Source organism: Equus przewalskii, chromosome 20, assembly GCF_037783145.1.
Source record: "Equus przewalskii isolate Varuska chromosome 20, EquPr2, whole genome shotgun sequence".
Lineage (NCBI taxonomy): Eukaryota > Metazoa > Chordata > Mammalia > Perissodactyla > Equidae > Equus > Equus przewalskii.
The window spans coordinates 53,348,086-53,363,043 of NC_091850.1; the positions used below are offsets into that span (position 1 = coordinate 53,348,086).

The window sequence follows — 14,958 nt, forward strand, 5'->3', positions numbered from 1 at the left end:
AAAACTTCGCAATGTTCTCCTCACAGAGCATGACGCTTGTTAAAAGGAGGCCTATGTGAGTATCTCGAAGAAACAGGTGCCACTAAGGCATATTAACTCTTAAGGAACACAGGGTTAATGAAGCAGGTTTGTTCTTTGTCTTGTTTTGTTTTTTGGCAAAAAAAGTGCAATATTAGGCTAGCGGCCTTACTGGGGAGGAACAGGGCTCTCTTTCTAGGGCCGGCCGCGCTGGGTCCTGTTTCCTGGGCTCTGCGCTGCCAGCTGACTGCACCCCATGCAAACAGCCCCTGTGCTGTCAGGAAAGCTTGCAGGGAACTTGGGGGCCAGCTGGGCCTCCCCATGACCCACGATGCCAGGGTGTCTTCTGTCTACTGTTGGGTTCCTGACCCACAGATTTCTAACACTCCTCAAGGATGTATACAGAGAACTCAAGCGTGGTTGCATAATTGAGCTGTAAGAAGATTTACGCCAGTTTAGGCCTGCCATAGTTCATTTAGTTTTTTCCATAAATTACTTATTTCTAAGAGTTTTACAGTAATCATGTGTGAGAGATCCTGGGTATTCTTTTAAGTTATATTAATTTATATTATGATCTGTTTTATTTATTTTTATCAGAAAGCAGTGGTGTGAAAAGAGAATATATAACTCCCAGAAGTAGTGGCAATAAAAGCGAATAAAGAGAATTCTACAAATTCGTTAGAAAATAGCAGAGACATGAATCGATAGAATGCAAAGAAAAGGCGTGGTAAATAGAAGACACACAACGAATTGGTGGACCTCACTCCAGTTATGACAGCCATCACAACTCATATAAACAGATAAAGCTTGTGTGTAAAAAGTTACATTCTTGGTTTGATAAAATCAAAATCCAACAGAAAAATTATTTATTCCAGGTGTAGAAAAACCTAATAACACAGACATTTAAAAATAAAGAGAATGAAGAAGTGGACAGCAGGCCGCAAATAAGTAAAAGGATCAAAGATCTACTGCCATCATGTTATTTCAGAAAAAATAGATAATAAACGGGAAAGCACTGTTAGGGAGAAGGATGGGCGTTGTCTAACAATAAAGAACAATTCGTGTAGAAGTTATAACCTTACCCGAAAGCATAAAGTAGAATTATAATGTTAATTATGAAAGAAAATTAACAGGACAAATTGAAAAATAATCATAATGTGAGATTTTAAAACATTTTTCTCAGAAACAGATTTACTAGATAGACAAAATGTCAGAATATACCTGAATAAATGACAAAGGAGCTTGATATAATTGTCATCCCAATAACCCTACTCCAACAGAAAACACAGGCTCCTTCATTCCCACAGGAAATATTTATAGAAACTCCCATTCCTAAGCCACAGGGGAAGTCTCGAAAATGCTGAAAGTGATATAACTTTAACTCTTTCTTTGATCTCAATGTAACAACATCTGAAATAACAAAAAATTTACCCTGAAGCCTCCACACATTTGGAAATGAAAACCCCAATAATTCTAAATAATTCACCAATTAGAGAATAAAGCAATGGTGCCTAAAACAATAGATTGCGTTCTCCCCACAAAAGTCATGATTCTTAGCGAAGCCTCAATTTTCAGCAAATACTTCCAGAAGCACTGATTCGTATGCTCGCAGTGAATATCTGGATGTAGACGTAGATTTGTAGTAAAGTCTATTCTATCTATCAACTATCTATCTATCTACAGCTCTGCTATAGATCCATCTGCCATGTATCACCTACCCTATCTTCTAGCAGTCTACCAATCATCTATTTATCTATATCTATCATCTAATCTATCTATCACCTACATATTCTTTCTTTCTATCTATCTGTACGTTTGTTTTTCATTTTTATTCCAAAACATTTGGAGATATGCTACAGTGTGTATTATTACGAGACAGTCATGCTGTGTGTGGGGACTCGGTGAATTTGCGTCAATCATACTGAGGCCTGGAGACCAGAATTATGAAAATACTATGAAAAATTTAGATATTATTTAACCTATGTAACCAGGCAAGTTGCCTGAAAAATAGAAGTATTTCCAAGGTGTCTTTCTGCCTTTCTCATATGAATACATAAATAAATAAATACAGACATATAAAGAAAACAACAACAAAATATACACATGCACCAAATTAAAACAAATAAACCAAAACAAACAAGTAGACAAAAAACATCCAAATACAAAATAGTCTACAGAACTCCCTAAGGCAGATTTTCAGGTGTGAAATGACGAATCCCAATCTGGACAGTTAGCCAGTTTTTATATCCCCACTGCTTCTGCAGTGGTTTCTGTGTTAATATTTCAGTGACTGAGGACATAAGTCAAATCAGTCTTGCTTACGGACAATTTGTCCACATTGGTAACTTGATTTTCATTAGAGATATATTCTAACAAGTGTCTATACCAGCTTGAATGTATTTTAAATGCACCGTTTTGGTGTTAAGTGACATCTTTCCTGGGGGAGATTCAGCAACACGCCATCTTTTAGACTGAGATATGGTCACACCTGGGTGAGTAGACAGTTTCAAGTTGCAACTTCTGATGGCAACACTCCTGACTTCCCTGGTGAACGGAGAAGGTGAGGTGCCTCTTCAAGGGGGTGGGGTGTGGGGGCGACTCGATATCTGAAGAAGAGCAGGGCCCGCCGCAAGGAGGTGGCTCCTCTGGGACCACAGCATCAGGTTCCCTGACATGGCCGGGCACCCTCCCCCAAAAGGACAGAGGAAGCTTTGGAGCCTAGAGAACACATCTTAACAGTCTCTGTAACGCCCTCATCACGGTTACTTCATTCACCCGCGAGTGTTCTTAAGTTCAGCAAAATGGGCACCCATCCCGTAAGTGCAAAGAAAATAGGAGGAGAGAGTTGCACCCAGTATCTTGTATCCTTCACATCTACTGCTGTGGTGTCACAAGAGAAATCCATAATCTGAAGCCATTGTAGGATAGCGTTCCAAACTCAAGAGGAATATAAATTGATTTACTAAAAAAAGAAACATTCCAGCACAATTCCAAAATATTCCAGAAAACAATGTTGACAGAAAAATGGACTTCTGGGTAGGACTATGTAATTTGTGGAACCCAGTGCAAAATGAAAAAATCACTAGGATTTCACATTGGTGGTAGCAGAGAATTAAACCAAGCAAGGACCCTTCTGAACACAGGGCCCTGGGTGACTGTGCAGGTCGCACTCCCAGGAAGCCCGTCCTACTGCTGGTTTATTCTCTGTTACTCAGATAACTAAAGACACTGAAATGCTCCCTCCTCTGGCCTTCCCAAGGGTCAAACCCTTTCATATGTAGGTAGCACCTCTGTCATTAGGGTTCTTTTCATTCCCTTGTAACCTATACACTATTGGGCAGTTAATATTTTCATGGCTCAGATCTAAAAGAGATGAGACAAAATAATTATTGCGCCCTTCGCTGTCACTGACAGTACTGCATTAGTAATAAAGTTATCCTACTGAATCTCATCTTTCATTTCTGCAGTGTGCAACCAAATGAATGTAGTCATTGACCGAGGTATCTTGGTTGTCAAAGAAACATTTCTGCCAGTGGGTTTGTAAGGAGTCAACAAAGTGTAGGCAAAAATAATATGACCATCCAAATATCAGGTGAAAGGAACACAGAGAGGGGCTGCATTTGTACAGGTTCCTGAGGAGAAAACAAGCATGGGATCCCTGTGTTTTACCTAAACTCTTACTCTGCATTTCTAGAAGAATGAAGACGGAGGGAAAGTATCCGTTTACCATCTGGAAAGTATTTCCTCCTGTATCTTCCATCCATGGTCCAGGAAGGCATTCTATTAGTGTTTAGGCTTCTTAAACGAGATAGTTAAGATAAATGACATGAAGAACCACTCCATTTAGATAAACTGAGAAATATAAAGGGAATAAATATCTGTGTGATTTATAGCTTGTGTTTCCAAAGCAAATGATAAAAATGCCTGGTTCATGCTAAAACGAAGACAGAGGCGGCTGAGCCGTGGGAGAGCTGCGCGCTGCTTGGACGTTTCCAGCCCAGCCTTGCAGTGCACCAGGAGGGGAAACCGGAGGCTGCGTGTTGGCTGCGCTCCATCCCAGAGGAGCAGCTGGGAACTGCTGACGCCCCATTATTTAGCCATGATGCTCCTGCTGGCCGAAGCCTCGCAGACATTTTAGGATCATCTTCCTCCAGTAAGGAGACTCCTGGACTCCTAGCACTCTGCCCCCTGCAGAGATTTATAACCTGAGGGGTCCCATCAGGCTAACGACCCGGTGGCTTGACAGGATTCCAGTTGTGTGAGCCACAGACACTGCCCGTGCATGCAGTTGGATGCTGACAGAGGAGGTTAGGAGTTTGAACCAGCAGGGCAGTTTTTCTTTTTCATTTAAGTTAAAAATGAGAAGCCTGTGGATTAAGATGTTTTAAAGATTCCACTCTCCAATTCTTTTGGGACCCTCCCTCAAGTTGGACATGAAACACCACTTGCACCCTCTTGCATCCTGCCATTTAGTCAGCCAGAGACGTGGGAGGATGTGCCGTTGTGCTCCATCAGCGCAGCTGCTCCCTTGGGCTCTGTGAGGCCGCCAGGAGGAAACAACAGGAGGCCTGTGGCTTGGAGAGGGACCGGACCCCTCCCAGAGACAGAGTCTAATAAGAAAGACACACGCTTTCATTGTCAGAAAAATGAAGCCTGAGTTTTCTGCCCACTTGATCAGGAATAAAAAATTGTCAGTATTCTGGGCAAGAGAGAAACGTACCTTACATTTCAGAGGAAAAGGAAACAACTTTAAATTAAGACCTATTTCCTCAATTCATTTGTTAACATAAAAGGATATTCCACAAGGATTGATATATGTCATGTGGGTTCATTCGTCTGTGCTTTGTCATTGATAGTTTTGCTTTACAGACTAAATAAATAACTGATGTGAATTTGTTTCTCCTTTTACAGCAAAAATGAAAAACAGCCAAGACGTATTGAGGGTTCAGCACATGTCCTGTGTTAGGAGCTTTTACGTGGATTCCCTTCACAGATCCTTACCTTCTATGATCCAGGTTACATACAAGGTGGGCACACATGGGGGGATTTGAACCCAAGTGGGTGGCTGCACATTCCTAAACAGGTGAAATTACTAACCTACTAATACATATATTTACAATAGAGCACAAGAAAGATCTTTTTTTGAAGACGTCAACAAGCATGAAGGAAAAGGGGAATCGCAGACATAACCCATGAAGCCTCGGGGAAAGAAGCAGGGTGCCCGCCCTTGTGAAGGAGGGAAGGCAGAGCGCGCGGGGGCTCACGGGTGGGCTGCAGTGGGAAGAAGGCTGGTCATCCCCTGATCCCCACCTCTGAGGTCTGAGGTCCTGGGCCCAGAGTGCGGGATGGGGAGAAGGAGGAGTGCTGGAGGAGCCCGGAGGTGATGGAAAATCACCGTCCTGGGAGGGAGCCGGTGGCCAGGGAAGGTGTTAGGATTGCCTGCCATCCTGAGGCGGCCATGTAAGACCGCAGCCATACTTTTCAAATGAGAATGCAGGCTTGTGAATTTTCTGGCAGTGTTTAGCCACAGAGCTCCACGTGTGGAGTGGGTGAGGAGTTGGGTGTAGACAGGCTGGGTTTTCCAGGGACATATAATGGAGGAAGAGTTTGGCAAGAGGGTTAAGCCAGCTGGCGGGAGAAGGTTACAGCATTACCTGTGGACTCTAGACTGGGGAGAAGGGTATGGGGGTCCTGAACAGTGAGGGGTGGAAAGACCAGCTACCCGTGAGACAGAGGAATGAGTGGAGTGCGGATCCAGGAGCACGTGAGCTGCAACAACAAGAGGTGGTGACCAGCATGGGGTGTTCAGACCGAGGTTTCACAGGTGAGGCAGGTAGAGTCAGGAGAGTGGCTTAGCTGCACCAACAGACACCACATCACCTCGGCGCAAATACGGGAGGTTGCCTTTCCCTTTCACGTGCAAGTCTGAGCTGGTAGGCAGTTGGCGGGCAGGTGAGAGCAGCTCTGCTCCAAGAGGTCCCCAGGGATTCTGACGCCCTCCATCCTGTGACTCCACATCCCCTGCAGGTTGCCCCTTCCCACAGGGCTGGAGCTCTCTCACACTAAGGCCAGCCCTGCCGCAGCCCATGGTGTGGGGAGAGGAGGAAGAGGAAGCAGAGCCTTCGCAGGACACCCACGGAAGGAGCCTGCATCACTTGTGCTTGCATCCCGCTGCCCGATGATGAGCTGGGAGGGAGGGTGGGGAATGTCTAGCTGGGTATCCATGTGTACGTCCGTCTGTGTGTGTTTGAGTGAGTGAGCGTGTGTGTGAGTGTGCATATGTGAGACTGAGTCTCCTTCCCAACCCACATTCTCCGGGAATCTGAGCTTTATTTAGAAATATCTAGGGGCAGCAGTACCCACGACAGGACGAACGGGATGGCAGACCCCTGGCTTTCTGTGGCTTTGTCTTGCTCACATGCACGCGTGCAGCACACTCTAGCAATCCATACTCCCTTTACAACCCGGGAGGGCCTTTGAGTGGGTTCTTCTAACTGGTTTCATTCAGTAAGAAAAGTTAACAATAGTGGAGGGGATGGCAGTCTATGAGAGAACACATCACTGTCCCCACAGTCTGTTACCTCTCCTGCAGCCTGCGTTGATTAAAGGAAAAACAAAACAAACAGGATGCTATTATAAACTTCCGCTCTCATTCACAAGGTTTCCTAGACTATTTCCCAGCCGAACATACTTTTTTTTAACTCCCTCGCTCAGCCAGTTCTTGGGCTTCTGCCTCTTTGCTGTTCTGGGTCACGTGACAGTAGTTAGCACTTCTAATTCTCCAGACTCAGGAGCTGCAAGGACTCGCCAACTATATTTGCAAAACTGTGAAACCTGCTAGATGAGCACAGCAGTTCTCACCTGGGAGGACAGGCAGACACCTTGCAAGGCGCCACCCCTGTGCCCGGCCGGGTGTTGGGGTTGCAGAACGACGTATTTACTTGAAACCTCAGGTCTCTGTAGCAGCCTGCTCTGGTGGTCATCTGCCCTGTATGGAAAAGTGAAATGCATAATAAAGACTCACAGACATGCCTCAGGCAGATGAAGAGCCAATAAAATTTCTTTAAAAAAAAATCTTAAAAAAAAGTCTTTACCATCTTGGCATGTCTTTGCATTAATGACCAACTGGCCAACTATTGATATTCTACTTTTTGACCTATCTTCATGATTTTTATTAGTGAATTTCATCAATTCTAAGATACACGTATTTTCTTCCTACATTTTAACATTTTTAAAATCAACATATGTCTTGCAATTGATGCCAACATACATCTGATTAAACATACTGGTTCTTTTCTATTGTTTCCAGAGTTGGAGACACCAGTCATTTCTCAGAAGAAACACAATACTAAATATGTCTGACTTGTGTGTCCATTGGAGAAGTCACAATAGGAAAAAAATCAGTAATAAACCAGAAAGAAATACAGATAAAAAATAATAAGCAGTTCATAACCAGAGACTCCACAGAGCTAAATATTGCCAGGGTTGCAAGCCCAATGATGAACTTTTCACAATGACTCAGGTGTTGAATCAAACGAGGTCGATGGAAATGAAAGTGGGTTTGATTCTCAGCCTCCATTTACATCCTCAATGCTATTTAAGGCTTTGTCAATATTTCAATTCATTAAACTTACCAAGAAAAGTACTATGACTTATATGAGGTCTCTAGAATAGTCAACTTCATAGACACAGAAAATAGAATGATGGTTGCCGGGAGCTGGGAGGAGGGGGCGGGGAGTTAGTGTTTAACGGATGGAGTTTCAGTTTGAGAAGATGGAACAGATCTGGAGATACACAGTGGCGATGTTCGCTCAGCAATGTGAATGCATTTAATGCCACTGAACTGCACACTTAAAAATGGTAGAAATGGTAGGTTTCATGTTATGTATATTTTATGACATAAAAAAAGGGACTGTACCTAGATATAGGTTTTTGAAGGATGAGATTAAATAGTTCATCCAGTGGAGAGGAAAAAAATAAAGGAAGAGAACCAATCTAGTGTTGATTTAAAATTAACACAAGTAACACACATTAAGATCTAAAATGATTCTATCACTACGCCTGGAAAAACTGACAGAGTCATGCCGTTCGTGTGGCCTGTCTGTCCTCCCTCCTAGGCAGCCCAAGCTGTGGCACAACTCGGAATGACGTCTTGCACCCAACTTGACTCCCCCATCAGGCAGATGGTGAAGGAAGAGACCAACGGAATGGTGTCAGAGGACAAAGCCACAGGTTGCAGACTCCACCCACAACCATCTCTGACTCTTGGCTCAATAGGAAGCCATATCCTTCTTTCCTTAAGGAAAACTAAAAGTCTCTAAAATGTACGCTGGAAACCAGTTTGACACTTTGGCTTCATGTTTTCAAAAGGAATAAGGCAAGTCAATGGGGAAAGTTCTATTCTCTAGAGAATCAGTTCTCTTAAGTGACAAGAAGAAGAGGAGAGGCCTCGCAGGGTCCAAAGCAGGGAACCACAGCGGAAGCTCACGGTCGGAGCCCCAAGCCACCCACTGCTGGGTTAGCCCTGTGGGCGCTGATGAAGGACAGGGGTGTTCACTTAGGCCCTTGCAGTTTTGTACAATTATCCAGCTCTCTGCTAACTTGACACAATCGTATTTTTACCCAAGTTAAGTAGTTTTTATTTGGTGCTCACCAACGTGAATTTTGCAATTATTTCTTCCCGATTTTAACGATTTCTGATCAGGAAGGGCTTATTAAAAATGATTTTGATAAAGGGGATGAAATACTTCTGCAAAAGTATAAGAAAATGTATTTAGACATCTTGGCAATCTTGAAGGAGAGTATTTCTATGAAAGCACACGACTGAAATCGCATGTAATGAGTGCCCCTACACACTAACGTTAGGAGGCTCAAGCTGGCGTTCAGTGAAGATGAACCTCAGTCCCAGGAGGAACAGAATGGTAATACACATGAGCATTTCAAGCACTCCAGCAGGTTTGCAGCCCCAACGTGTGTTCTACTATATAGATTTAGGAAAATTAAAGATGAGCTTGGTGACTCGTGTGGGACAAAAGAGCAGAAGGTGAGGCTGCAGATCCCCGAGTGTCACAGCTCTCGCTCAGTGCATTCTGAACAAGGCTCAGGTGTTCCACAGTGGGCAAGAGGCACGAGCTAGCACCAGCAGGATTTAGAGATGCAACGCACATAACGCGCAGGCTTCACACTCCACTCTACCGTGGAAGGAAGCACGTCCCAGAAATCAGCCTCTCTCAGTGTCCCTGAGATAGTAACAAGCCAGCCATGTGACCTGTCACGATGTCACGCACGGTACTACTGCAAAGATGCACTGAGGGGCACAGAGCCCACACGTCTCACATCTGAGGCCTTGCAGTGGTTCGTGCCCCCAGGGAGGGAAGAGCAGGGATCTGTCCTGGATCCTCTTCCATTTTCCCTAAGTGCTCTCCCAGGGGTCGTCCTTACTGGACACAGCAGATGACCGACAAGCCTAAGTCTCCAGCCCGCACCCTCTTGTAGCTCTGGCATAATGTCTGCGGGCTGCCTCCTGGACACACAGATACACAAATATATAAACCTCCATTTCAACGCAGGCTTCCTCAAACCCACCTGCCCCGGGGTCAGTGGTCTCTGTGTGGTCAAGGGGATGTCTTTTAGCTCCTCCACCCCCAACCTTAGTCCAGGCACTCCTCCTCCAAGTCCAATTGTTCAACTGATACCAAGGACATTTTCTTTAAAAATACACACATGCACACACTCATGCTGCTCCCAGGTTAAAAGCCTACTTTGCTTTTAAAGCTCAGACTTCCTGGCCTTGCCCTTCCGGTCCCGCTGTATCCCTGTCACTCTGACCTTCTGCCTGGTCCTCCGATTCTCCAGGCCCATCCGCATGCTGTCTCTCTACCTGGAGCATGGTCCTCACTGCCACCCCCCTGGACATACCTGGCAGATTTCTTCTCATCCTTTAAAGCAGACCCAAACACTCACTCCAATGAATTCTGAGTCAGCGGCTCTCAGGCTCCAGTGTGCACCAGAATCCTCGTTAGTTGAACGCAGAGCGCTGGCCCGCCTCCAGTGTTTCTGAGTCAGTAGGTCTAGGATGGGGCCCACGGATCGACATTTCTAACAAATGCTCAGGTGATGCTGATGCTTCTGGACCAGGGACCACACTTGGAGAACCACTGTTCTAGGCACAATCAGAGGCCACCACTTCTACGTCTCAGATTACATAGGTGTCATACAGTAAAAAATAAATATTTGGTCTCTGTCGCTGGTTCCTGGTATACAGGTCCTAAATCCCTTGGGATCTCTGAGTGATAAGAATGTCTTTTTTATGCTAATGAGATGACTGGTGGCTGTGGCTCCTAGACAGCTTTAAGATGGGGCTGATCCCCAGAAAGATCAAGGCCTGATTAGAGGGTTGGAACTTTCAGCCCCCTCCCTGACCTCCAGGCAGGGAAGACAGACTGGAGTTCGAGTTCAATCACCAATGGCCAACTATTCAATCAATCCTGACTGTGTTACGAAACTTCCCCAAAACCCATAAACAACAGGGTTCAGAGAGCCTCCAGGTTGTTTCTACGAGCTGGGAGGGTGACACGCCCCAACTCCACAGGGACAGGAGCCTCTGCACTTGGAACCCTTCTGGACCTCTCCCTATGGACCTCCGTATCTGGCTCTTCACTCACATCCCTTACAACAAACCGGCGAGAGGAAGTAAAGTGACTCCCTATGTTTTATGAGCCATCCTAGCAAATTATCAAAACTGAAAGGGAGGGATTTAAGGAACCCTCAACTTTGTAGCCAAGTGGGACAGCCTCTAGGCACCCAGCACTTGCAACTGGTGTCTGAAGTGGGGACAGTCTTGTGGGGCTGAGCCCTTAAACCTGTGGGGCCTCACAGAAACTCTGGGGAGTTAGTGTCAGAATTGAACTGAACCATAGGACACCCTGTTGGTGGCTGGAAAATCAGAGAATGAGTGTTGGTGTGGAAAAAAGCCATGAACTTGGTGTCAGAAGCGTTGTGAGGAAAGACAGTTCATAGCAGGCTGGCTCAGGTTTATGCTCATGTGTCCTGGGAAAATGGTAGTAACCCTTCTCCCCCTCAAACGCATCCCAGTTTGGGCAAGACATTATATGGTGAACCTGACGACAAGGTTCGATTAACATACACATGTCATCCCTAGGAACGAATTTCTGGAGGGGAGAGAGCACAGGTCACCCATCTCTGTCATCTCAGTAGCTTGCAGGGATTAACGTGCCCCTTTACTTAGTAAGCAGCTTCGGAGCCATTGGCCGATTCTGTCACATTCAGTAACTTGTAAGCTCAGGCAAAGTTAACAGTGAGTTCCCTAATGCTCAGCCAACGATTCCCCAAAGCAGGGGCACGGGCTCTGCTTTCTACGTGGCTTAGGATGAACTGGGCACAGTTTTGGTGGCTCACTCATGTATCAATGCAGAGATGAAATGTGAATCAATGTTTTATGAACCCACTTTTCCACTTGCTTACAAGGAATAAGAGACTATTAAATTAGAATTAGGAAACAAATGTCTGTTTAAAGCTGTTTCAGCAGAGAATCCTGTGGGCTCCCTTAAGTTAAGCCTGAAAATCATAATGACCCAATTTACATGAGGACATATTGAATAAGAGCACAATTTTCTAAAACTCTCAGAGGTTGCTCTAATGAATACAGAAGGAAAACTAGTCTTTTCTCTTCACTTATAAGTTAATTTAAAAGTCCATTTTTTATTTTTTAACCAAACTCATGGCTTGTTAGGAGGTGTGACACTATAAATAATGGCTTCAGTCTGGTTTCCTGTTTTAAAGCTAAAGATGTGAAATTCACTCCTTCTGCTCGAGTCTCAACCAAGAGTCAGGGCTTAACGATCACTGATGGTTCTGAGGAAGGTACAGGCTCTCGATTAAGCAAATGAAAATTTGTTTTGCTTTAAAATAGAAACAGAAGTTTACTTTACTAAAGTACTTATTGGGGACATCTGTTTGGCTTCACTCTCGAGCTGCTCAGTATCAGCTGAGTCCTAAAACTGTTACCTGTTAACTGGATAAGAAGGAAACCCGGATCTAGCTATTCATGCAATGGTTTAGTAACAATGAAGTAAAGAAAGTGTAGCCCAAAGGAAAACATTGTAATGTACAGCATGGAGACTATAGTTAAAAATACTGTATTGCATATTTGAAAGTTGCTAAGAGAATAGATCTTAAAAGTTTTCATCACAAGAAAAAAATTTTGTAACTATGTTTGGTAACGGATGTTAACCAGACTTATTGTGGTGGTCATTTTGCAATATACACAAATATCGAGTCATTACATTGTATACCTGAAACTAGAATAATGTTATATGTCAATTATACCCCAGTAAAAAACAACAAAACAAAACCAAAAAAACCCCACTGGATTTGTCCAATGCATGTCCAAATTCTGACGCTGCCAGTTATCTTTTTTAGTTGTGTGACTTTGGAGACCTTCCATTTTCTTAGTGGGGCACTATTGGCATCTTAACTAACAACACTATCTGTTGTGGAGCACATCACATACATGCAGAACTTTTGGCATCCCCGGATCCTGCCCACTAAACGCCAGGAGCAACCCACTCCCCTCATTATGACAACTAATACATCTGCACACAATTCCAAATGCCCCCTGGGACAGACAGCACGATTTCTGGTTGAGAACACGGATACATCACAGGCAGATAAGGAAGAAAGTATACGATTAGGAAAAGGGGGAATGTAAAGTATTGCCTTGAAATTTTTAGGAATTAGAAGAAATTTATGGGGCTGGCCCAGTGGTGTAGTGGTTAAGTTCATGCACTCTGCTTTGGTGGCCCAGGGTTCGCTGGTTCAGATCCCCGGTGTGGACCTACACACTGCTCATCAAGCCATGCTGTGGTGGCATCCCACATAGCAGAACTAGAAAGACTTACAACTAGGGTACACAACTATGTAATGGGACTTTGGGGAGGAAAAAAGGAAAAAAGACGAAATTTAACAAAAAGGAGGTGGTTAGTTGGTATACAACAAAATTCATTTAAGAAAATAACAATGATGAAAAAGCTATAAAACAGAATTTGTGGAATGTAGCTAAACTAATATTCAGAGGGAATTTCATAGTCTTAAATACTTATACTGATAAATAAGTAAGAATAGAAATAAATTAACTTAATACCTAATTAGGATTTCAGAAAAAAGGATAGTTCAAGGAAGCACAAAGAAGGAATTGATATAGATTGAAATACAGATCAATATAGTAAAAAATGAACAGATGTCAATATATTTGAATGCAGACAGAAATTTGAAGCAAAAGTCAATGTTAGAAAAGAGAAAATGGTAAATCCAAGAGCAGAGTTTTTTGAGGGGCTGTCCTCAAACGTAACAGCATACAACTTGGTGCCCTTCCCTCCTTCATGTGCTCCTCTGGACTAAAGGGGATAGAAATTGGCACCGCGGTTTCTCCATCTCTTGTCTAAGGAGAGGTGTGAGCACGGGATGCAGAAAGCAGAGAAGACCGAGAGGCAGACCATCACGTCTCTGGCAGCAGTGGATATGAGCATGGGCTCTCACAGACGTGAGCTTCGCACTAGTCTCCAGGCATTTCCCTGGGAATCACCTGCTCAGCTGCTGGCTTAGCTGTAATCAGCACCAATGATTTCTGGAACGTTCTACAACTTCCCGGCTCTTAAAAAGACAGAGTGACTCTGAGAGATAAAGGTGTTTCTCTCTGACCTTTACTCCTCCAACCTTTCTGACTATTTTGTAAGCAAGTGATCCTTTATATTAAATACCTTCCTGCTTAAAATGCTTAGGATGGTTTCTGTTTTCCTGGCTAACCAGGCACTGATGTACCAACTTAAGAAAGAAAATAAAGAAGAAGCATAAACCTACAAGATATGAAATGGGAATAAGAAAATATTTGAATGTAGAAGAAATGAAAATAAATTAATGAAGGTATTTTGTTCAAACATATAAAAATGAAATTTAAAATCCTATAGAAGGTGTTTTTTTAATTAGCAAATCCAACCCCAGAGAGATAAACAATAGTCTAATAACCATACATAATAGAAAAATTTATCAAAGACTTAACTCCTGAAAAAGCAACAGCTTCAGATGTTTCAATGAAATTCAGTTAAACTCTATATCCTAAAGAAATAGATAATATCAATGCCTTTCAAATTGTTCCAGAGTATAAAAAATAAGAAAAATTTCTAACATTTAAAAAAATAAATTATAAAATGTTAGCACGCCAAAGAAAATTACAGCTCAATAATATTTAGGAATGTTAATGTAAAAATATGAAATAAATTATGAGAGGACAGATTCACATAGTACATTGAAAGAAGCTACGTCACCAGATATTCATTCACATCAAGAATATTAGGATGGCTCTATGTTAGGAAAATCAGTTAACATATTTCACCATTTTAACAAATTAAAGAGCAAACTTTGCCACAAACATAATAAAGTCCAGTATGATAAATTTAGCCCCATTTTGACAAAAATATAATAAAATAGAAGTGAATATTTACTCACATCAATATATTTTTATATTTACATGTGTTTGTGTGTGTGCATATCTATATCTATGTATCTAGATAGACAGAGATATTTGCAAGCTTATTTAAACCTAGAAGCCAGCATTATGGGAAGCATTAGAGACATTCCCATTAAGGTCGGGAATAAGAAAAGAATTGTAATTATTGTAAGTATTTTTTTTTTTTTTAAGGAAGATTAGCCCTGAGCTAACTGCTGCCAATCCTCCTCTTTTTGCTGAGGAAGCCAGGCCCTGAGCTAACATCCGTGTCCATCTTCCTCTACTTTACACGTGGGACGCCTACCACAGCATAGCTTGCCAGGCGGTGCCATGTCTGCACCTGGGATCCGAACTGGTGAACCCCAGGCCACCGAAGCACAACATGTGAACTTTGCACCACCGGGCTGGCCTCTACT

General features: G+C 43.2%; 1 protein-coding gene across 3 annotated transcripts in view; it reads right to left on the reverse strand.

Moving 5' to 3' along the window:
- ADAMTS16 (ADAM metallopeptidase with thrombospondin type 1 motif 16) overlaps window positions 1–14,958 on the reverse strand; it is a 155,060-nt gene that overhangs the window by 40,337 nt on the left and 99,765 nt on the right. For all 3 annotated transcript variants that reach the window (XM_070587238.1, XM_008518866.2, XM_070587240.1), the window contains exon 18: window positions 6,880–7,006. In XM_070587238.1, coding sequence (XP_070443339.1) covers window positions 6,880–7,006 — 127 coding nt within the window. The remainder of the gene's footprint in view (window positions 1–6,879; window positions 7,007–14,958) is intronic.